This window comes from Mandrillus leucophaeus, unplaced genomic scaffold, assembly GCF_000951045.1.
Source record: "Mandrillus leucophaeus isolate KB7577 unplaced genomic scaffold, Mleu.le_1.0 Scaffold1, whole genome shotgun sequence".
NCBI lineage: Eukaryota > Metazoa > Chordata > Mammalia > Primates > Cercopithecidae > Mandrillus > Mandrillus leucophaeus.
This window is the reverse complement of record NW_012098097.1, coordinates 8816635-8837853: the sequence shown is the minus strand read 5'-3', so window position 1 is coordinate 8837853 and position 21219 is coordinate 8816635. Positions and strand designations below refer to the sequence as shown.

General features: G+C 52.8%; 1 protein-coding gene across 3 annotated transcripts in view; it reads right to left on the bottom strand.

The window, feature by feature from the left end:
* Positions 1–1159: 1159 nt before the first annotated feature.
* SAP30BP (SAP30 binding protein) overlaps positions 1160–21219 on the bottom strand; it is a 42374-nt gene continuing 22314 nt past the window's right edge. For 2 of the 3 annotated variants that reach the window (XM_011979790.1, XM_011979867.1), the window contains 8 exons: positions 15803–15845; positions 9550–9638; positions 6638–6729; positions 5844–5904; positions 5339–5390; positions 4373–4431; positions 3136–3220; positions 1160–2863 (listed from right to left, as the gene is read on the bottom strand). In XM_011979790.1, coding sequence (XP_011835180.1) covers positions 2682–2863; positions 3136–3220; positions 4373–4431; positions 5339–5390; positions 5844–5904; positions 6638–6729; positions 9550–9638; positions 15803–15845 — 663 coding nt within the window. In that variant the 3' untranslated portion in view covers positions 1160–2681. Of the gene's footprint in view, positions 2864–3135; positions 3221–4372; positions 4432–5338; positions 5391–5843; positions 5905–6637; positions 6730–9549; positions 9639–15802; positions 15846–18472; positions 18572–21219 lie in introns of all 3 variants that reach the window. The other variant, XM_011979719.1, reaches the window with a different exon arrangement.

Genomic DNA, 21219 nt, shown 5'->3' with positions numbered 1-21219 from the left:
GTCTCGATCTCCTGACCTCGTGATCCACCCGCCTCGGCCTCCCAAAGTGCTGGGATTACAGGCTTGAGCCACCGCGCCCAAATAGATACAAAATTAAAAACACTGAACCCTCCTGTACCTATCACTGAAACTCGGTAATTGTCAAGGCAGTGCCAAGTGACAGCAGCCGTTCAGAATCCAGCCCTAGGTGGCTTGAGTGATGCTGTGAGCACAGGGTTGGGAGCTGGAAACTTTCATTTCAGTGACCATAGGAGCAGAGACCACCCCTTCGGAAGATAAGCAAACTCACCTCTCCTCTCATCCCTCCATCCCCCGAATCACCTGCGTACTTATCTCATGCCAGGCACTGGAGCACACTGTTATTTATGCCTGCTTTGTTTCTGCTTGCAAGAACTAGGAGACATGAGCTGTCTCATCCCCATTTGTGGGCAGAGGCTACAAGGCAGTGAAGTGTGATCCTAAAAGCAAGGGGGTGTTGCAAGCACTGAGAATGGAGCACCCCGCTGTCCAGCAGTCAGGAGGGAATTATAAAAAGCTGAGACACATCTTGGGGTATTACATGTGCAAGGTGCGGAGCTAAATGAATCCCGAGGCCCACCCAAGATCAGAGCCCTAGGGAGAGGTAGCGGGTGTGTGAGTGGGGGACAGTAGGAGCCATGGACAGAGTTCAGTTTGGATACTGTTCTCTGGTGAGCAGACACACACTGGTCAAAAACAACTTTGGCCCCTAGTGCCTGGGCCATCCACCCACAGCAGGACCTGTTCACACACCTCTGGGCCATCCCTGATGGGACTAAGGTGGGCAAGCACCATTTTAGAGAAGAGGAAATGAAAGTCCAGAAGGATTAGAAACCTTGACCCAACTCACGAGGCTAAGTGGGGCAGCAGTTTTGGCCTGCGGCTGCCCAACTCTCAGCCTGTGTTCACTCTCCAGGCCCCCCACCTCTGGGGCCCCGCGAGAGACAGTCATTACTGCTTTAACTGAACAGATAAATGGCAGGGCCGGGGCTGCCCAGAGGAAAGCGGGTAGGGGAAAGATCTGCCAAACCCCATCCTCCCTGACAGAGCATGAGATGGGGGACAGGCCAGTTTGCTTCTCTCCTCGGTCTACAACAACAAAAAAAATTGGATTTAGCCAACAACAAACACTGGCAGGAACTTTACAGTTTATAAAGCTTTTGCATAAGTCACCTCTGGTTCCTCCCAACCAACTTACGACGCTTTATGACCGTGATTTCAGACAAGAAACAGGCTTACAGAGGTAAGGGTTTGAGACCACTCAACTGGTTTTAAACGGAATCTGGCCAGAGGTGCCGGCTCCACGTCTACTGCCCTTTCCGCAGCGCCACGGTGCCTCCCACAAAACACCCACAGCGTCCTTGGCTAATGAGGGGCCCCTGTCGGAGGCCACAGGAAGCCTTTTCAGAGCCCCTCTGGGGCATGAGTGGGGAGCGGCTCTGCTCCCCAGAGCTTCAAAGCCCCATCAAGGAAGGGCTGAGACTTGACCTGCTGAAGTGGCCGAGGGTGTGCATGGGGGGAGCGGACTCAATTTTTATTTTTGAAACCTCATGCACAGAGTTCCTTATATTCCTCAGGTCCCACAAGAGTACCAGGTGCAATTTCAGAACCACCTTTCTAAACCTCTGCCCACCGACTGAAAGCAACACGGCCCTTCACAGCCCGGCTTCCTTCTTTTGACACACAGCTCTTCCGCTCCAGTGGAGAGTCGCCAAAGGTCACGAAGGGTAAACAGTCTCCTCTGGACTCCCGGTCTGGGAAACCCGTTTCAGCCCCGGGGGGAGCCCAGTGGCCACTGGCGCTGCCCAGGGGCTGCTGTGGGGCAGAGATAACACACACAGGAAGGGTGGGGTGGCAGGAGCCCTCCCAGGAGCAGGGCTTGCCCGTAAACAATGAGCTGCCGCCTGGCCAGGGCAGGAGGTGATTCATCTCCCCCCGCTGCTCAGCTCCTGGCTGGCTGCGCTCACGGGGCACCGAGGGACTGGGGCAGCCCTGGCCAGGCGCTGACGCCTCCCTACTCCCTGCACAAGTCAGGATCTCACCCCAGCCCTTCTGGAAACTGGCTTGACTTCAAAAGTCTGGGTGTGTCCAAGAAGTGATCTGGACTGGGGAGTGCTCAAATGCACCCAAGGGAGCACAGCTCCACCACCACCCAAGAACTGGCTGGGTTTTGGGATCAAGGCGGCACATGGAGCGAATGTGGAGCTTGGGGGGTCCCGCCTGTCCATGTCCAGAGGCGTACACAGGTAACAACGGTGACTTCTTGGGCCAGCCCTCTGAACGGCGTCCCAGGCCTCCATCACCCTATCGTCAACCCTGAGGCAGTAGTCCCAACCAAGATGGGGGGACATGTGAGCTGAAGCATTTGCCTGCAAACAGAATGCAGGAGAGGCCAGTGCATCTGAGATGCCAAGAGGTAAGAAAACGGCACTTTTAATGGGCGGCAGACCCCAGGTGGTGCGTGGACAGACCCTGTCCACAGCACCTGGCTCCTGTGCTGCCTGTCCTTCTATCTGGAATGCCACATAGAAGCTCCTCTCAGGTGGCATCAGGGGAGCAGGTCCCAATCCTGAAATATACAAAGTGGCGCCTCCCACTGGGCAGTACAGTCCTTTGGTCACTGGGCTGCACAGTCCTTTCGAGTCCTAGGGTGGCCCCTCAGGTCACTGCTTGGCCTTCTTCACAATGGTGCCCACAGCAGAGATGACGGTGGTCTTGGAGCCGCTGGCGCTGGTGGTGACCGTGACGACAGCTGGCAGGGTGGCTGTAGTGGTGAGGATGGTGGGCTGGGCTATCGTCGTCACTGGGATAGCCGAGTCCCACTTGCTCTTTCTCTTCTGAGCATCTGGAGATAAAGCAGAAGTCAGGATCACGATCCACTAATGAGCAGTGCTCTCTTTCCCTTCCCCTGCAGGCCAGCAGCGGCCTAGGGAGCAGAAACCGAAGGGGCCCCCCGCCCAAGACTCCAAAGCTGGTTCTCAAAGTCCCTGCTTAGAAAAGAGCAAGGCTGAGCCTAGGCCTAGATCCATGTGTTGTCTGTTGCCCAAACTAGCCAGGGAGACACTGGCTCCGTGTGTATGGCAGGAGGCAGGGAGGCAGGGCAGCTCTGCAATCTACCTGCAACAGCTGTGCTGGCGGTGGTAGTGGTGGTGGCCGTGGCGTTGGTCGTGGTGCCTTTCTTGGTGCCCGTCACAAACTCAATCTGGAGAGGGAGAGGGAAGAGAATAAGGCTGGGCAAAGCTGGGTGTCCATAGCCTTTTGCCATCCGTCAGCTCCTGGGGGACAGGAGCTTGGCACTACACAAAAGAGGCATTGGAAATGAACTCTGCTCTGACCATCTGGGGGAGGGCGAGGTGTCTAAGAAGAACCCAAAGGGGCTTTTCGCTCTTAAAAGAACTTTCCAAACAGTACTGGATCCCTCCCGGCATCACCAGGTCTCTGCACATGCCCGGCACCCCCGGCCCACCGCCCCACCTCACATGCCCAGAACCGTTTGGCCAGGCCCCTCCTCCTCACACCCAGGAGGAGGCGGCGCCCGCCCGCACAGGGGAAGGACAGCTCCGGTCCCCAGGCGCTGCAGACACGTCCCTGCAACAAGCCTGGGGTTTGGAAGGGAGAGGGAAAGAGAGAGAAGGGAGATTCAATCAAGGGTTAAGAATGAGAAACCCCGATTATCCCCTTGCACCAGCTCCCACGTTCCTGGCCCAGCAGCCAGTGACTCCAGAGGGCCACCAGCATGCCCAGGCCCCACAGCCCGTCTGCCTGGGGTGAGGGAAGCAGTCTGGAGGCCGCAGCTGCTTGAGGATGGTCAGGCCGAGCCAGACGTGGGAGGAGCTGGTGTCCTGATGCCTGGCTCCGAGACTGGTCACAAAGGGAACAAGGCCCAGAGATAACACTTTGGTCTCACAGCCAAACTGATGCTCCCTGAAGAACCCAGACCACACTGCTGGGGAACAAGTGGCGCTCAGGGCCCTAACATGGGACCTAATAGGAAGCACCCAGGCGGGCCACCGAGGGCAGCTCTGGAGGCCAAGAAACTCAATGAGCAGAGCAAGCTGGGCCCGGCACTCTCTCAGGGAATTACTTCCCTCCCTTCAGGCCACAGAGGGCACCCACCACCCAAAATAGACAAAGCCTCCCAAGGTTCTGCAATTGAGGGGAGGAAGGGGGTCACAACGCAGCAAGCAAGACTCCAAGGGCAAGGCAGCAGGCGAGCACCGCAAACCCAGAGCAGGGCCTGTGCACTGACATGGGGCCAGGGCGGAGGGCAGCCTGGACAACCTCTGGGCTCAGCCAGCAGGACCCATGCACTTCACATCTGCCTTTTCCATCCAGGAGGTCTGCCATCACTTACTTTCGTTCGCTCCTTTTTGGCCTTTTCCAATTTGTCCATCTCAATCTTCTGGGCCTTGGCTATGAAGACAAGAGAAGCTGTTACAAAGGCGGCCCCTGAGCAGCTCTGGGCTGAGGGAGCCGACTCTGGTCCCTGCGTTCTTTTCAGTGCGCTAAAGGTCTTCATGGGCTCAGTGTTCTTCGTGCTAGGCAAAATGAAGCCAGCCCTTTCTTGGCGTAGGGCAGGGGCCTTCAGCTCCAGACTGGAGGGCTGCATGCCCCGTGTCTGTGTCTGGAAGGGTCAGCTACTCCTGAGCTCCTATGGACTGCCGCACACGGAAATACAGGCCCAATGGGGACTACCTTGCTACTGACTGAGAGAAGCTGGAATCAGAGATTATTATGTAAAATGTTGGCAATGAATTCAAAATAAAAGACAGTAACATTCATGAAGGCCAAACAAAGCACCTCTATAGGCCAAGATCTGGGCCATGGGCTACAGGCTCAAGACCTATGGTCTAGGGGTTTGGGCCCTTTGACATTCCTCCCAGTTCTCCCAAACTGGTACCTTAAGAATAAGCCACCCTCTCACTGGCCTCAGAACATTCTGCTTGCACCTGCCTGGCCCCTCTGCCTCTTCAAACCTCAGCTGGAACACAGTTTTGTCAGTGAGACCTTCCCATCCCTTTGGCCAGATTAGATGACCCTGCTTGCCAAAGCTCCCCTGTACCCAGCAACTCTGTCATCACCAACACTTCATCGATGCTGGCATTACTGGCGTGATGCATTACTGGCATCTTCTTTGCTGTGGCATAAGCCTCTTAAGGCAGGGGTGGGTCTGTCTCATTCAGGCCTGTACCCAGCCCCTTGAACATGGCCTGACGTAAAGGAGACCCTGAAATACGTGTTGCCTGGATAACCAACTGACTGGATAAAGGGATAGTTGGGTGGGCGGACGAGGTATATGGGAGGAGGGATGAAAGGCTACCTAATGCCTCATAGTAGGAGTCCTCAGACCAGCCATGGGGATCAAACATATCCTGCAAAGGAAAAGGCGAAAGTTGCAGTTAGTAGGAACCGTCAGATGACAAATGACTCAGACACCCAAGTTCCTTGCCTGAGTCTTTCCACAGAGCTTCCTGGTTTGGGGTCCCCTTACCTGGGGCTCGGCTGTCATCCCTGGTCTCTAGCCAAGGGGCAGCTGGCAAGTGCTGAAGAACACGGGAGCACGAAGGCCCCATCCAGTGACCCCCAGGAGCAGCAGGTCCACACACGTCCCCACCAGTCAGGGGCCAGACACCAGGTCGGCCACTGGAATCTCTTTATTGGACTATTTCAGAACAATAGGGACTCAAACACAAGACATGGGGACTGTGCTTTCAACTAGCGGTGCCACTACATGGACCCTTCTGTGGCTGCAGGTCAAACCCCATGGAACAAGCACAGAACCCCGGGTGTCCCCATCACCCTCCAGCTCCGTGTGCCAGACGTACCTTTGGGTAGTTGGTGCCAAGCTCGTCAATGGCACAGAACTGGATCAGCTTCTCGTAGATGCTGAAAACACAGCACAGGCGTTGAGCAGGCACAAGTCCACGTCCCTGCCTGGGGCCTGAACCATCCAGCTCCTGGGGCTGACACAAAACCTTCAAAACCTTTAAATCCAGCTCAGCTGCTCTAAGCAAGTTTCCTGATGGCCCTACACCCTCCCAGGAAGATGGACCTGTTAGCCAAGGGCCGGGAGGAGCATGGGGTCTAGGTGATGGCTGAGTTTTGTCCCACTGACCTTCAGTCTGCATGGCTGGGTTGGGCTCACCACACTCAGGCCCACACAAGGGCCATGCTCTTTCCCCCGTAAGTCACTAGCTTGAGCATTAAATGGAATAAGACCAGACATAGCTCTGGTCCTAAGACCTCTCACCTATATGCAAAAATCAGCTTTTTACAGTTGGAAGATGAACCTATAGTAATTGTCTAGTCCAATTCCTTCCATGAGGACAGGGGTCTTGAGAGGTCATGTGCTTTAGGCTCAGAGCAGGGACGAGAACTCAGCCAGGTCTCCCTCATCCCCGCCTAGGTCTCGGTATGGATTGCTTTGTGTTTTGTCAGGATCTTAAATGGCAAGCCTCTGGCTGGGTTAGCATAGTCTGCCGTGTCCAGCAGGCACTCAGTGTAATGACAAGTCTGGGTGATGGTTTGGGCTCAGGGCTTTTCCTCACCACCCCCTTGGGGACGTCCTTAATCCAACATTAATAACTCAATAAACTCTGCAGGCTCAAGGGAAACTTACCTGGGGTTCCGAAATTCTTTCTTTCTTTGGATAATGTAGTTCATATCCATTCCCTCCTTTATTTTTCGTTCATAAAGCTTCTGGATCTTGTCCTATGGAAGAGGAGCAGAGGGGTGTATGACAGAAGCCCACCCCTCCACCATCCCAGCCCCTGGTCACCAGCTACGTGTGCAGCATGAACGTGAGGCTCCAGAGCCACGCAAAGCCCAACTTGACCTCATGTTAAAATTTAACCTATTCTTGGCCGGGCGCGGTGGCTCATGCCCGTAATCCCAGCACTTTGAGAGGCCAAGGCGGGTGGATCACGAGGTCAGGAGATGGAGAACATCCTGGCTAACACGGTGAAACCCCGTCTCTACTAAAAACACAGAAAATTAGCCGGGCATGGTGGCAGTCCCAGCTACTTGGGAGGCTGAGGCGGGAGAATGGCGTGAACGCAGAAGGCGGAGAATTTAACCTATTCTCAGCCGGGCGCAGTGGCTCACGCCTGTAATCCCAGCACTTTGGGAGGCTGAGGTGGGTGGATCACAAGGTCTAGAGATTGAGACCATCCTGGCCAACATGAAACCCCGTCTCTACTAAAAACACAAAAAACATTAGCTGGGTGTGGTGGGGCACGCCTGTAATCCCAGCTACTTGGGAGGCTGAGGCAGGAGAATCGCTTGAACTGGGAGGTGGACATTGCAGTGAGCTGAGATCATGCCACTGCACTCCAGCCTGGTAACAGAGTGAGACTCTCAAAAACACAAAACGAAACAAAAAATTAACCTATTCTCTTTTTCCACCCTACGTTTTGCCCAGAATTGCACACAAGTAACATAAACCAAGACCAGGCTGCTTTCACTGCTGAGGTTTCCTGACGCTCTCTGGATGACAGTATAGTGAGCAGTGAAAAGATCACAGCAGAGGAGCCACGGAGAAAATAACGAACAAAGCCCCAACTGGTTAATCAGTTCCAGAATCATCCAAAGCAGGGTGTAGGGTACTGGTGTTGATATGCAGGAAATGAATCCTGGTTTTAAATTTTAACATGAGGTCAAGTCCTCAGCAGAACTGTGAACCACAGGAGACTTCGGAAGGGCTATGGCCTTTTGATGGGAGGCAGGAGTAGTTGTTTGGATTCGGTCTTGCAAGCTTTTTAGAATGTGTCTTTTACGGGGAGGCGCACAGGTGGCTGGTCCGCGCTGGCTTATCGAGGGTATCAAGGGTTAACTGCTTCTCTCTCACCCAAATTCCCCACAGGTCATGCCTGGCTCTCAGTGGGAGAGTGGAGAACCACCACGGGGGATGCAGGCTGACCTACTGCGGCCAGTGCCACAGGCGTCCTCAGGAAGGGGGTCCTCCCCAGCCCATGGACATGATGCCCAAAGTAGATGGCATCAGCATGGCCCAGTGCCAATGAAGAGGGCCAAGACACCAGAGCCACCTCTGGAAAGAGCAGTCTCAGCCAGGAAGGCGGGCACTGGTCCAGGGCAAGATCTACCTGCAGCCTCCCCCTGCAGTGGGGCTTAAACAGAGATTCTCCAGAAGGGAAACACCTGAGGCACTGTGCCAGCAAAGCGGGCGGGCAGGCCTGGAGGGCCCAGGTGACAGCGTTTAGCACATGTCAGGAGGGGTGATCCACTCCCCTTATTAGAGGCCAAATCTTTCTACCGAGACTGGCCAGAGCAAGAGCTGAACCGCAGAGGGAGGTCTGTGATATAATCACCGAGACTGAAGAACTTCTGTCCTCCAAGCTATCTCCTCCAGGGTCATGGAGGGAGCCATATATAGAAGGCTCAGCAACTTGAGGAGAACCCATGTCATACAGATGACTTGGCTGCGTCTCCTGGGCCGTAAGATCAGTTCTACCACCCCAGATGAACTACAATGTTTGCTCAAATGCCATGGTTTCCACCATCAGGAGGGTCTAAAGAGGAGGCACATTCGGCACTGCAGGCAGTGCGCCAGCTGTCTCTGCCTGGTGGGTTGCTGGAGTTGTCCTTACAGGCTGGAGCTTGCTGTCTGGTTGTCTGGCATGGAGGGTGACGTGATTCTGGAGGGCGGTGGTGGGGAGACGACTCAGCAATGGGAGGAGACTTCCGGGAAGGGAAGATAATCTGCCCTGCACCCCCAGTTCTGACTCTGGCCCTCCCCCAGCTTGCTGCATTCCTTAGCCTCAGGTCCCATTAGTCATCCATCCGTTAGGGTGGTGTCACAGGCTTGCTGTGCAGCCAGAGGCCCCCAGTGGAAGCTCCAGGATCAAAGGTGAAGCAGGTGGCCCAGGAGCCATGATTGTGCAGCCCTGGGTGCCTGTTCTATTGTTCATCACAAGGGAACCCACAGAGGGACAAGGAGAGCCACGGGCTGAACCCCAGATGTCCCAGATGTCCCCCCCGTGAGTGTAACTGCACAAAAGCTTCGACTCCTTGGGATTTGAAAACCTCCTGTCAGTGCTGCACATTCTGTCAAGCAAGAAGCTACTGAATCAGCATTTTAGAAATAGATTAGCGTAGAAAAATGTATATATAAAAATGCTTGTGATTTTTTCATTTCTGTAATTTATTTTACATTCTGAGGGTTCCTCAGTTTCTTAGCAAAGCTCTTTCTCAGAAGCTCCCATTGGCCCAGTAGGGCTGCAGAGAAAAGGTTATGTTCTTTTCTCTGTCTCTGCTTAGGACCTCACTGAGGGCAAGCAAGGGCCGCCCTGCTGGAGCAGCACCAGGGGACATGGTGGTGGGTGTAGGAGCCAACTCCTGAGATGAGGCTAATAGGAGGTAAAGAGGACTGCAGGATCCTTCCCACCTGTCAGTTTCTTTTATAGAAACCTCGGTCCCTTTCCCTGCCATGGTCTCTTAAGGTTAAGACCAAACCAAACACATAACCCAGGCTATCTAATCTATCCGACCTCAGTAGCCAAGCCTCATGCTTACTTGTAAGTGATTTGAACATCTGCCAGGGGGTTCTGGCGGGATCTTGATTTCATCAGGCGACATGTTCCGAACTCTTTCAGAAAAGGAGGCTATTGAGAGAAGAAGGAAAAATTCTGTAGGTGGGGATCAGAACAAGGGACAGACATGGACAAAAAAACGTAAGCACATAAAATGTTATCAGGTAGGGATAAACACTATGAAAACAGTACAACTGAGTGTTCAGATGTGGCCTCTGTGAGGTGTCATCTCAGCTGAGAGTGAATGACCAGAAGGGGTGGGCCATGTACCAGCTTGGGAGAAGAAAAGCTAAGACAGAGGGTATAAATGTATACAGTAATTAACTTTTCCCTTTTTTTTTTTTTTTGTTTTTTAAAGAGACGGGGTCAGCTGGGTGTGGTGGCTCGCACCTATACTCCCAACATTTTGGGAAGCTGAGGTGGGCAGATCATTTGAGGTCAGGTGTTCTAGACCAGCCTGGCCAACATGGCGAAACCCTGTCTCTGCTAAAAATACAAAATCAACTGGCAGGGTGATGCACACCTGTAAACCCAGCTACTCGCGAGGCTGAGGAATGAGAACTGCTTGAACCTGAAGGTAGTGGCTGCAGTAAGCCAAGATTGCGCCACTATACTCCAGCCTGGGTGACAGAGTGAGACTCTGTCTCAAAAAGGAAAATAAAATACAGAAAATGAAATAGAGACAGGGCTTTTAGTCTGTAACCCAGGCTAGAGTGTAGTGGTACAATGATAGCTCACTGCAACCTCAAACTCATCTCAGCTTCCCAAGTAGCTAGGACTACAGGTGCATGACACCATGCCTGACTAATCTTAAAAGTTTTTGTAAAGATGGGGTCTCGTTATGTTACCCAGGCTGGTCTTCAACTGTTGGATCAAGTCATCTTCCCGCCTTGGCCTCCTAAAGTGCTGGGATTATGGGTATGAGCCACTATGCCTGGCCCACAACGGTTAACTTTTAAGGAAGAGTCAGCAGTGTGCTGGTAAATGTTTAATCACCAGCTGGGTGTGGGGATGGAGAAAAGGGGGAGGCACCATGATCTATGGCATTTGCCATTTCTTGTGGTGTAAATTCTTCTGCCATAGCCAATTTCAAGCTACTAAGGTAAAGTCACTGAACCCAAGGCTGGGAAGAGACGTACACAATAGGCTCACCACGTGAGCCAGCTGCAGCCACCACTGCGTCTCTTAAACCAGCTCCAGCCACCACTGGATATGTCTCTAAAATACTTGCAAGACTTTTGAAACTCAGAGGTGCTTGGTGCCACCTGTCTACATCTACGGCTAACCTGCCTAGGCTACAGGAGAAACAGAATTCAGGGTTCCCTAAGTTTTGGGTCGCAAAGTAAACAAAATGGCCTTGTGCATAAATGATACTTACTACCGTTATCAGCTGAGGATCTTTTAAAAATAAACAAATCAACTCTCTCTTAGCCCACCTCATTCCTGAGAACAAAAGGCCCGTTCTGGTGGGAAGAACCACAACCCCCAGGGGACAATTTCCTCAGAGATCTGCCACGGTCGCCAGGCCTTGCTCTCTCCAGCCCCTTCCCCGCAGCCTCGGGCCACCCCGCAGCCTCGGGCCACCCGGGCACTGCAGTCTTGCTTTGGCTCGCTGGGACAATGTGCTATTTGTTGTTAAGATTCTGTCTGCTCTTCAAAACACTCCCTCATGAAAAGGATCATACAATAAGCAAAGAGCAGGCAGGCAGGGTGGGGCAGGACGAAGAGAAAGAATGAACAAACCACCAATAACACTCAGCAAGCACTTACTGGGCACCTACTGTGTGCAGGCCTGCTAACCCACTGCTGAGCTGCCCGGGCTGGCTTCGCAAGGCCAGCCCCTTCTCCTCTGCCCAGGCTGGGTTAATGTTTGCTTAGTAGATAAGGTGCTTTGATCTCTGCCTGGAGTTTCAAGTTACTGTAAAGAACACAGTGCCGAGGAGGGCTGGGGACAAGGCTCCCAGACTCTGCCAGTCCAGCTGCTGCAGGACAAGCCTGTGCACACTATAAATACACTCTGAGACAGGGGTCGAGCCTGGGGCCATCCTAAAAACATGACTTCATGTGCTGATTTTCACTGCTGTCAGTGGATTCTCACTGGAAGCGCCCCAAGAACAGAGCACCAATCTGCCATTTTGGATGAGGGCAAGAGGACAGAGACTGGCTGACACATTGATCAGAGGTCCTGTGGATCCCAGATGCCAGTGCAGCCCAAGAGCCAGGGACGAGGTGCTTCTCTTTGCCCAGCACCTTCCTTTGGTCTCCTGACTCCTCAAGCAAAGCTGACACTCAGATATGGCTGGAATTCAACTCTCCTCCAACTTCCTCCTTCCCCCCAGCCCTGGAATACGTGAAAGTGCTAAGCCTGAGGTTGCAGAAGCTGGTGGAGAGTGGAATCAGCTGCAGGGAGCTGGTCCTATCTCACAAGCAGCAGCAATAAAAGCAAGGAGAGCCCTGGCAGGCGCTGGGTACATAAATAAGCAGGGTTAACTTCTTCCCTGGGCTGGAGAGTGCGTATGTGTGCATGTGACAGAGACAAAGAGTGCCCTTTGGCATTTGCCAGGAAAACCTTTTGGAAAAACAGGGTGTGACCCTGTTGCCACAGCAACCCAGTCACACTCTGGGGCTCACATGGTGTACAGTATAAGAGGAGGGGAGCCCCTCCAGAGCCTGGGGCTTGAAACAAGATAATTCCTAGGCAGTTACTGTCAAATAAAGGGACACATTCAGGAAAACTAGATACAAGTATACACAGAGCGTGGACGCAGCCTTCAGTGACCCTCTCCTTCCTGAGTCCTGGAATGAATCTCATGTGGGAGACGCCAGCCCCACATTTCTGTTTCTTTATTTCTTTTGAGACGGAGTCTCACTCTATCGCCCAGACTGGAGTGCAATGGCGTGATCTCAGCTCACTGCAACCTCCGCCTGCCGGGTTCAAGCAGTTCTCTTGCCTCAGCCTCCTGAGTAGCTGGGACAACAGGCACATGCCACCATGCCTGGCTAATTTTTTTTTTTTTTTTTTGTATTTTTAGTAGAAATGGGGTTTCACCACGCTGGCCACCTCAAGCCATGTCCCCAGGACATCCATAGAGCAATGTGTCCACAGTCTCTTGGAAGCAGTGCTGGGTCTGTGGCTGCTGCCTGGGCATGATGGGGGTGTTCTCAGAGGCAGCCGCAGTTAGGACTTGAGAAGCCAGCTGTCAGCGTGAGTTGCCCTGGTGCGTGCCCAAGTCAGAAAACACCCAGAGTACCCACAGCTGCCATGGAGGGATCTGTGCAGGAGTAGCTAGTTGGACGGGCTCATGGGATGGCAGGGAGTGAGTGAGCTGGGGGGCTCCAGGGGACAGCAGAGTATCTCCAGTTCCTGAGTAACACAGAGAATCCACGCCCACTGCCACACCAGCACCGCCCTGGAGGGCACTGAGAGGGTGTGCATGCTTGGCTCTGTCAAGGGGCTGAGTGCTGCAGACGCCTGTGGCTTGGCTTCTCTGCTCTCCTGCTTGTTCTCTTAAAGCTGGGGCTGTCTACATGCATGGACATGCTTCCCATACCTGGTAAGCAACCTGAGTCCTGACACCAGAGCGGACAAAAGAAGCTTAGGCAGAGAGGCTGACAGGCACTGCATCATGAATGGAAGCCACTGTCCTTCAACTAATTACGTCTTTAGTAAGAGGAACTAAACCAGCTACTCGTTAATGAGGAATGGCGAGTAATCAAAACGATGCTGCTTAAAGATCCATTTTTGTCCTCCACAGGTGAATGAGTAAACAAACTGTGGTGTATCCCTACAGTGAAATAGTACTTGGCTACAAAAAGGAACTCTGGATATGCCCAACATGGATGAGCCTCGCAAGCACCGTGCTGAGTGAAAGAAGCCAGACAAAACCCTAGTTCCCTTTCTACCCTGCTTCTCAACTGCGGCTGATTCTGCCCTAAGGGGACATTGATCACTGTCACATCTGGGGGAGGGAGAGTGCTTCTGGCATGCAGTGAGTAGGCAGAGACCAAGGACACTGCTAAACATCCTACAAAGCACAGGACAGCCCCACCACAAAGAATCATCCAGCCCAAAGTGTCAGTAGGGCCAGGGCTGGGAGATCCTGATTTACAGGAAATTCTAAAAAATGGCAAAGCTATAGTGAGGAGAGTGTAGATCACGGCTTGCCCGAGGCTGAGGGAGGCAATCAGCTGTAACAGGATTGGGGCAGAAGGGAACATTTCAGAATGATGGGTGCGTTCTGCATCACGACTATATGCATCTGTCAACATTCACCAAATGGCACCCCTAAAATTGGCAAGTCTTACTCTATGTAAATTACACCTCAATAAAGCTATTTCCAAAAAATGGCACAGGGAGGAAAAGTGACAAGTTGGCTCTGGAAGCGACTGGGGGCTGAAATGGCTGATGCCCACACACATTCCACTGCCTGCTCAGCACTGCTAGCAAGAGCGAGGGCATCTCTGCCTTGGCATGTGACAGGCTGCTCTCTGATCCCCGGCCGTGCAGTTTCTCACAGTCAAATGCACGGTTGGCTTGGGTGATGGTGGGGTAAGAGGCCAAGGCTCCTGCCCACACCCTGCTGGTGGATCGCCTCCTTAGGGCAGGCCATCAGCTTCCCAGCAGATGTGAACTCTGCTTCCTCTGCCCTCAAAGCCAAATGTTGCACTCCTACGGTGCCACTTTCCAAAGAACGAACCCTAGGTTTTAGGAAAGTCCTGGTTTGTATAGGATTTGAAAGACTGAAACTCTACCAGAGAAGCCAGGGATTAAGGCCCTCCTGCTGAGGGTCTGGGCTGCTCAGCTTACTGTGTTCCCACCCAATCCTTCTTTTTCTTTTTTTTTTTGAGCCGGAGTCTTGCTCTGTTGCCCAGGCTGGAGTGCAGTGGCGCGATCTTGGCTCACTGCAAACTCTGCCTCCCAGGTTCACGCCATTCTCCTGCCTCAGCCTCCCGAGTAGCTGGGATTACAGGCGCCCTCCACCTCGCCCGGCTAGTTTTTTTTTTTTTTTTTTTTTTGAGATGGAGTCTCGCTCTGTGGCCCGGGCTGGAGTGCGGTGGCCGGATCTCAGCTCACTGTAAGCTCCGCCTCCCGGGTTTACGCCATTCTCCTGCCTCAGCCTCCCAAGTAGGTGGGACTACAGGTGCCCGCCACCTCGCCCAGCTAGTTTTTTGTATTTTTTAGTAGAGACGGGATTTTTTTTTTTTTTTTTTTAGTAGAGACGGGGTTTCACCGTGTTAGCCAGGATGGTCTCAATCTCCTGACCTCGTGATCCGCCCGTCTCGGCCTCCCAAAGTGCTGGGATTACAGGCTTGAGCCACTGCGCCCGGCCCCAATCCTTCTTTAAAAGACAAACAGAATCAACAATTCCTAGCTCCTTTAGTTCAGGAAAAGGAGAACAGGCTCCGTAGCAGAACTCCCAACAGAAAGGTCCTCCTGGGAGAAAGCCTGGGTGGGAGGTTACTGACTACTGGGGCAGCGCTTCCAGGTGGTCCCTGGGCTCGGAACTCCCAGGGCTGGAGCCAGTGAGCCACTGAGGCAAGACCGCAGGAGGGAGGAGCCTGTTTGAGAGCCGGTATAATGGCCGCCACAGAGAGGGAGGGCCAACTCCACCAAGAGCTCTGACTCAGCTGCCGGGAACTCCCCCAGGTCGGGCTTTGGGAGCCACATGAAAGGAGCTGGGGGGCTTTCTAAAAGGATTAAAAGCCTGGGGCTAGCACAGAACTTGGATGATGTGTGCTGTTTTCCAGAAACGTAGTGTCCCTGCTCCTCCCAAATCACAAAGAACCCCAGACTCCAGGGCTGTGAGGCATGCTCCTGCCTGGGGACAGAGCAAAGTGCCAGCAGAGGCCACATGCTGACTCCCTAAGCAGCATGCATATGCCAGCAGAGAGGGGGAGGAGGGGGTGCAAAGACAGAGGACAAGCCCAGGGCACTAGGGGAAGCAGAGACCAAGACACGCTCCCAGCTGAGGGGCCCTGAACTCCCTCTTGACAGCGTGGGCAACCAACCAAAGCCCAATAAAACATACCACAAATACGATTTTCAAAGAAGAACTGTTCCCTGGGCGTCTCACCCGGGCATCCTAGAAAATGCCAAAGGCCCTGAGAGGGAGCCGAAGGGACATGGTGCTCACAGCAGACAGAAGCCCTGTGGGGCGGAAGGCGTGGCATGGCCGAAAGCCAGGCTGCTAGTGGTAAGGCTGAGAAACGTGCCCCCAGGATCCCCCAATACTCACCCACGAGTTCCTGGGGGTCTCGCTTTTCTGCTTCTGTATTATCCTGCAAAAGAGAAACAACCACGAGGAGGTAAGACTGGGGCTCCTGAACCAGCTACTCTCCACTGAGACCACTCACGGTTTTTAAGGAAGGAGAAAAAGTAAAAGCACTGCCAGGAACACTAAGGGTAAGCTGATGTTTCAGGGCCCTCTGGCACCCCCAAGCCGCCGAACCCTCTTCTTCCCGCATCGCAGCAGCCAGATGCTCTGGAGCCCACGCCGGTCACTCCTCCAAACCTCTTCAGTGACCAAACCCACCATCGCTGAGGAGAGCACACGCCAGCAAGCCTGCTGCGGCCACCTGGGCAACGCATACCCTGCCTGTTGCTCTCCCCTGGGTCCGAGGAAGCTTGCCTGAATGGAGTGCAGAGTTCAAGGCCCCGGCCAGCCCAGATATCACCACCTCTACTGCTGGTACCAAGGAAGCAAGAGGCGACTGCTTTCTAACAGCAGACTCCTGAGATGAAAATGCAGACTAGCCGCTCCCAAGATACTTCTCTTATTTTTAGTTCAAAAAGGGAGGCTTCATCATGAGGATAAAGGGGCAGCTCACGGAACCTCAGAGCAAACGTGTAGCGAACCTTGAATAAGTGGCAGAATGGGGATCCGAGAGAGGCCCCAGGATCAAGGCAGCCTCTCTCTGGCTCTCAGCTCCCTTTCCACTGGCTTTATACTCCCTCCAAAGAAAAGCTTCCTCCAATCCCTAATGCAAACAGCATCCCACGACAGCCACGTCCACCAGTCCTACAGAAACCTGAGAGCAAAGGCTTCTGAGACATTTTCTGGATTTCACTGTTCCATAGTAAACGTTTCATCTAAACCAAAGTCAACGCTGAGAAAGCCACGGTCCAAGTCCTACGTCACAAGTCTTCCCCTGCCTCCACTGTCTCAAGTGTAAAAGGGCAAGAACACACATCTCCCCCATTTCTGGGTTGCTGACACCCAGGCCCTCAAACCCAGTTAGATCAACAATCTCAAGGGCCATATGCGCTAATGATCAAAACAGCAGAAGCAGAGTTCACAGAAAGCTGTCAGACCCCATGTCCTTTCCCTCTGATGAGCAAGGGAGGAGATGAGACAGGAAGACTCTGCAACAAGACCTCGAGGACAGGTGCAGAGCTCCGCCGGCTCCACTTCCACAGACATGGCACACCGCGCCACGGCTCCGAAAGGAAGGTGCCAGGAAGGCCATCCAGTTCCCCACACCGAACCTAGACTCAGTCTTAGCCCCCTTCCCAAAAAGTCCCTCCTGATGCTGGGACAGGCCAAATTCCCCATTCCTCAGAACACTGCAGCTATTCATTCAACCTGGCAGGACACCACGTCCAGGCCAGGCTGCTTAGCAACCCATCTCTTCGAGCCACTGCCCCCTGCCAATCAGGTGGGCAAAGAGGAGGGTGGGAGCGGGCAGGGAGGCGCGCCTGGAGGACTGCCACACCAACTTCAGGTTGCAGTCATAAATCAGCGGCTCTCTAGAGACTGCCAGTCTCTCAGGGGACGAACAACAATCCCTTTGTAGCAGTGACTCTGAGGAAACCAATGTTCACGAGTGTTAGTAACAAAACATGGGACTGTAAAATGTCCTTACATTCTCCCTCTAGAGAACAGCTTTCTGGGTGCTGATGGTGGGAAAACATCAGCTCTTCCCCCACATGCCAGCTGGCTGATCATACAGGGACTGACCATTCATTAACTCTCCCTCCAGCCCCCACTCACCCTTCCCCAAGGCTCCGCACCACACCACACCCGCCCCTTCTCATGGACTCAACTGCAGAGGCCCAATCATCACGCGGGGAGTCTACCATGTCTACCCCAGAGCCACAGGAAGTTAGTCACCAAACACGCAACGGCTCTTCAAAGGGAAACACACTTGCCACTTCAGAGGCTCCTTAGGTCAAGTAAGAGGCCAGGAGCCTCCCCGTGGCTTCTTGTGGCTTTTGTGACCCTGCAGATGGAAAGGTGTGTGGGGTGTGTGTGCTGCCAGGCTCAGCTGAGGTTGTTGAGTCACGTCTCTGGAAAAAAAGAGATGATGGGGCAAAATCACAGGAAGGATTTTATCCCTTTATTTCAGTCTTTCCCTTTAGCTTGGCTCTTCAGTCCCCTCTAAATTATTCCTTCTATGCCTAAGAAATAAATAAACTGGATAGTTGGGTTTCAGTTTGCCAACTAGTCTGGTCTTTGCTTTTCTAACCTCTTAGTACAAAAAAAGGGCATGGCATGCCCAGAGCACCCCTTCAACTCGCAACAAGAGGACTCTCATTCAGTACTGAACCTGAGGCCCAGAAACAAGGCCCACCCAACTTCCCAGCAGTAGAATCCAGCTCCACGGGCCCTCCCACCCTCCGTGCCTCTGAACAAAGTAATGACCGATGGACCACAGACCCAACTCCAAGCTCAAGAAGATTCTCCTGCCTTACGAGAACCCATCAAACCAAATGCATGAAGTAGCCTGGCCAGCTCAGAAGCCATACGAGTGTGCACGCTCAGGAGGAGGCCAGAGCTGCTGCACTAGGGTCTCCTAAGAAGACTCTGGAGTCTGTGTTGGTTCAGATTCCCATTGGTGTCAGGTACCCTTGGGACCTAGAAGGCTCTGGAGAATCAAGCTGGGAATCTGCCTCCTGCTGGCTATACCTTGTCATGTTTAGAATGTGATTCTTCTGCCCTTTGAGTCCAACAAGCTGGGTCGTGAGCTTGCTGGGCCCTGGGCGCCTCTGTCACTGTGCCGAGCTTCTCCCGAAGAAGAAAGACAACAACCTAAGTTCTCTGGATCCTAAAGTGCCCACCTGGCCAGGTGCAGTGGCTCACGCCTGTAATCCCAGCACTTTGAAAGGCTGAGGTGGGCCGGACTGCTTGAATCCAGGAGTTTGGGACCAGCCTGTCATCCCAGCTACTTGGGAGGCTGAGGCGAGATCACCTGAGTTTGGGAGGCTGAAGCTGCAGTGAGCTATGATTATGCCACTGCACTCCAGCCTGGGTGACGCACGGAGACCCTGGAATACCCCAGAGCTGCTTTTTAGTACCATTTTCACACAACTATCCACTGAATCAAGTTTCATTCAATGAGAGTGACCTCTATTCAAACAGTAACGATATTCCTCTATAACAACCTCCACCACAGGCAGGACAGGCCTAAAGAGATACCCTCTTACCAGTCATGTCTCCGATACCAGGTATTCAGTATGAAAAACGAACCAAGCACCCATGACAGTTATCATGGAAGCCAGCCACGTGTCAGAAAAAAACCTGTGATGAACAATTTATTTTATAATTTAAAAAAATTATTTTATTTTTAGATTTGGCAGTATATGCGCAGGTCTGTTACATGGATACATTGTGTAATGGTAAGTAAGGTTTGGGCTCCCAGTGTACCCGTCACCCAGAAAGTGAACACCGTACCTGGTAGGTAATTTTTCAATCCTCACGTCCCTCCCAATGAAATATTTCAAATGATAGAACTAAGGAGATGGAAAAAAGGCTCAATTATTAAACTGCCAGTCGTTCAAGGCACCGGTATTATACCACCTGCTCTAGGGGGAGAGTCTCACTATGCCCTTAAAGAGGCAGGAAGTGGGAAGAAGGGCTATGAGGATACAACTAAAAAGCAACAAGAAAGCACTGTTCATCTCTTCCCCGCCAGCGGCGTTTTGAAATGCACAGGAAACACCTGTCTCAACTCGTAGGAATCCACCCACTGGCCTCCAGGTAGAAATTCTCAGTTGGTCAAAGTAATGAACTCATCCTGCATGTCTACTCACCAGGCATCCGTCTACATTAGCCTGAGGGCACAGAACCCGCAGCCCAGAGACATGAGCAACATCACAGCCAGAACAGGCCGGGGGCTTTTCACCCCGTTCCTAAGGAAGGTGAAAACAAAGCGCCTCACCTAGGAAAGGAAGGCCGCTCCTGGCAGAAAAGACAGCCCCTCATTCAATTCCAATCAAGACACAAGGAAAAACAGACTGGGCGTGCTGGGAGGCTGAGGCGGGCACATCACTTGAGGCCAGGAGTTTGAGACCAGCCTGGACGACATGGTGAAACCTCCTCTCTACTAAAAATACAAAAATTAGTCAGGCATGGTGGTGCATGCCTGTAATCCCAGCTACTTGAGACGTGGAGGCTGCAGTGAGCCGAGATTGCGCCACTGCACTCCAGCCTGAATGAGCAAGATTGTCTCAGAAAAAAAAAAAAAAAAAAGACACAAGGAAAAACAAGAAGACAAAAACAAAAGCCAAGTTAGAAAACAGAAGGGAGGAAAGAGGAAGTATGGTTTAAATGCTGAGCTGGTGGAGAACACCAATCTGAGCCGAGGTCTCCTCCTCCGCCTGTACCCCTCATCTACCCAGACCCCACCTAGACTAAAGGCCCAGCAACCAGAGCAGGAGGTGGCTGCGGCAGGCTGGGGGCTGTTCCTGGAGAAGAACAGTGATTTCAACCTGCCAATTTGGTTTCTTAACCAACTGTGACTGAGACTTGGAAGATGCAACAGCCATGGCTGTAGGTCCTCAGGAATTACAGAACCTGGAATTACAGAACCTGGAATATGGTTCCTCCTGCAAAGAATACAAAAGTCCAGCCACTGATGAAGCTGACTGGAGTGCAGGAAGGAAGCAACAACAATATAAACCCATGAAACTGGACAAGCTGCCATTTGAGCTGGGAGGATTTACTCAGCAGAGAAGTACCAAGTCCTGAGTAAGAGAATGGAGGTTCATTTACAGCCAACAATGCTTCCTCAATCCTTACTGGAACCGGCCCCACAAAGCTCCAGTGTCAAACTTGAGTTCTGCAACGGCAGCCACCAGCATCTAGATCCCGCCAAATCTAAATGTCACATTTTCCTTCCAGCTCGGGGAGCAGCCGGCACAGAGAAAGCACTCTGAACAGGGGCACAGAGCAGCCAGCCCTGAGGCCACGGGCGAGAATGCTACAGACTGGGGGTTTCCTGTTGGACAATGTAATCTTGCATCTTACAAGTATGTGGCAGCTAGGGAGGCAGATTAGTAAAATGACTCCTTTCAAACCTTTATTCTCTCAGACCTGGGACAGCCCATGGCCTGATGAGATCTCACTTGACGAGCACAGTGGCTCCTTAAAAACAGATCCTCACTGTGGCCCATGAGCCCTGAGGATCCCCTGCCAGCCATTTCAGCCTCTTCCTCCCCTTTCTGCACCCGGGATCTTTGCAATGCCTACTCTCGGAAATTGCCTTCTCCCGACTCCTGCCTAGAAAGCCCTGTGTAGGCCTCAGCCCAGCCCAGGGAAGCCTTCCTCTACCCTCACGCCCACTTGGCCAACGAAGAGAAACTACCCTACTCTGTGTACTCACAAAAATCACCTCCTGTAACAGTCTGCCTGGCCCACAAAAGGTGCTCAAGCAC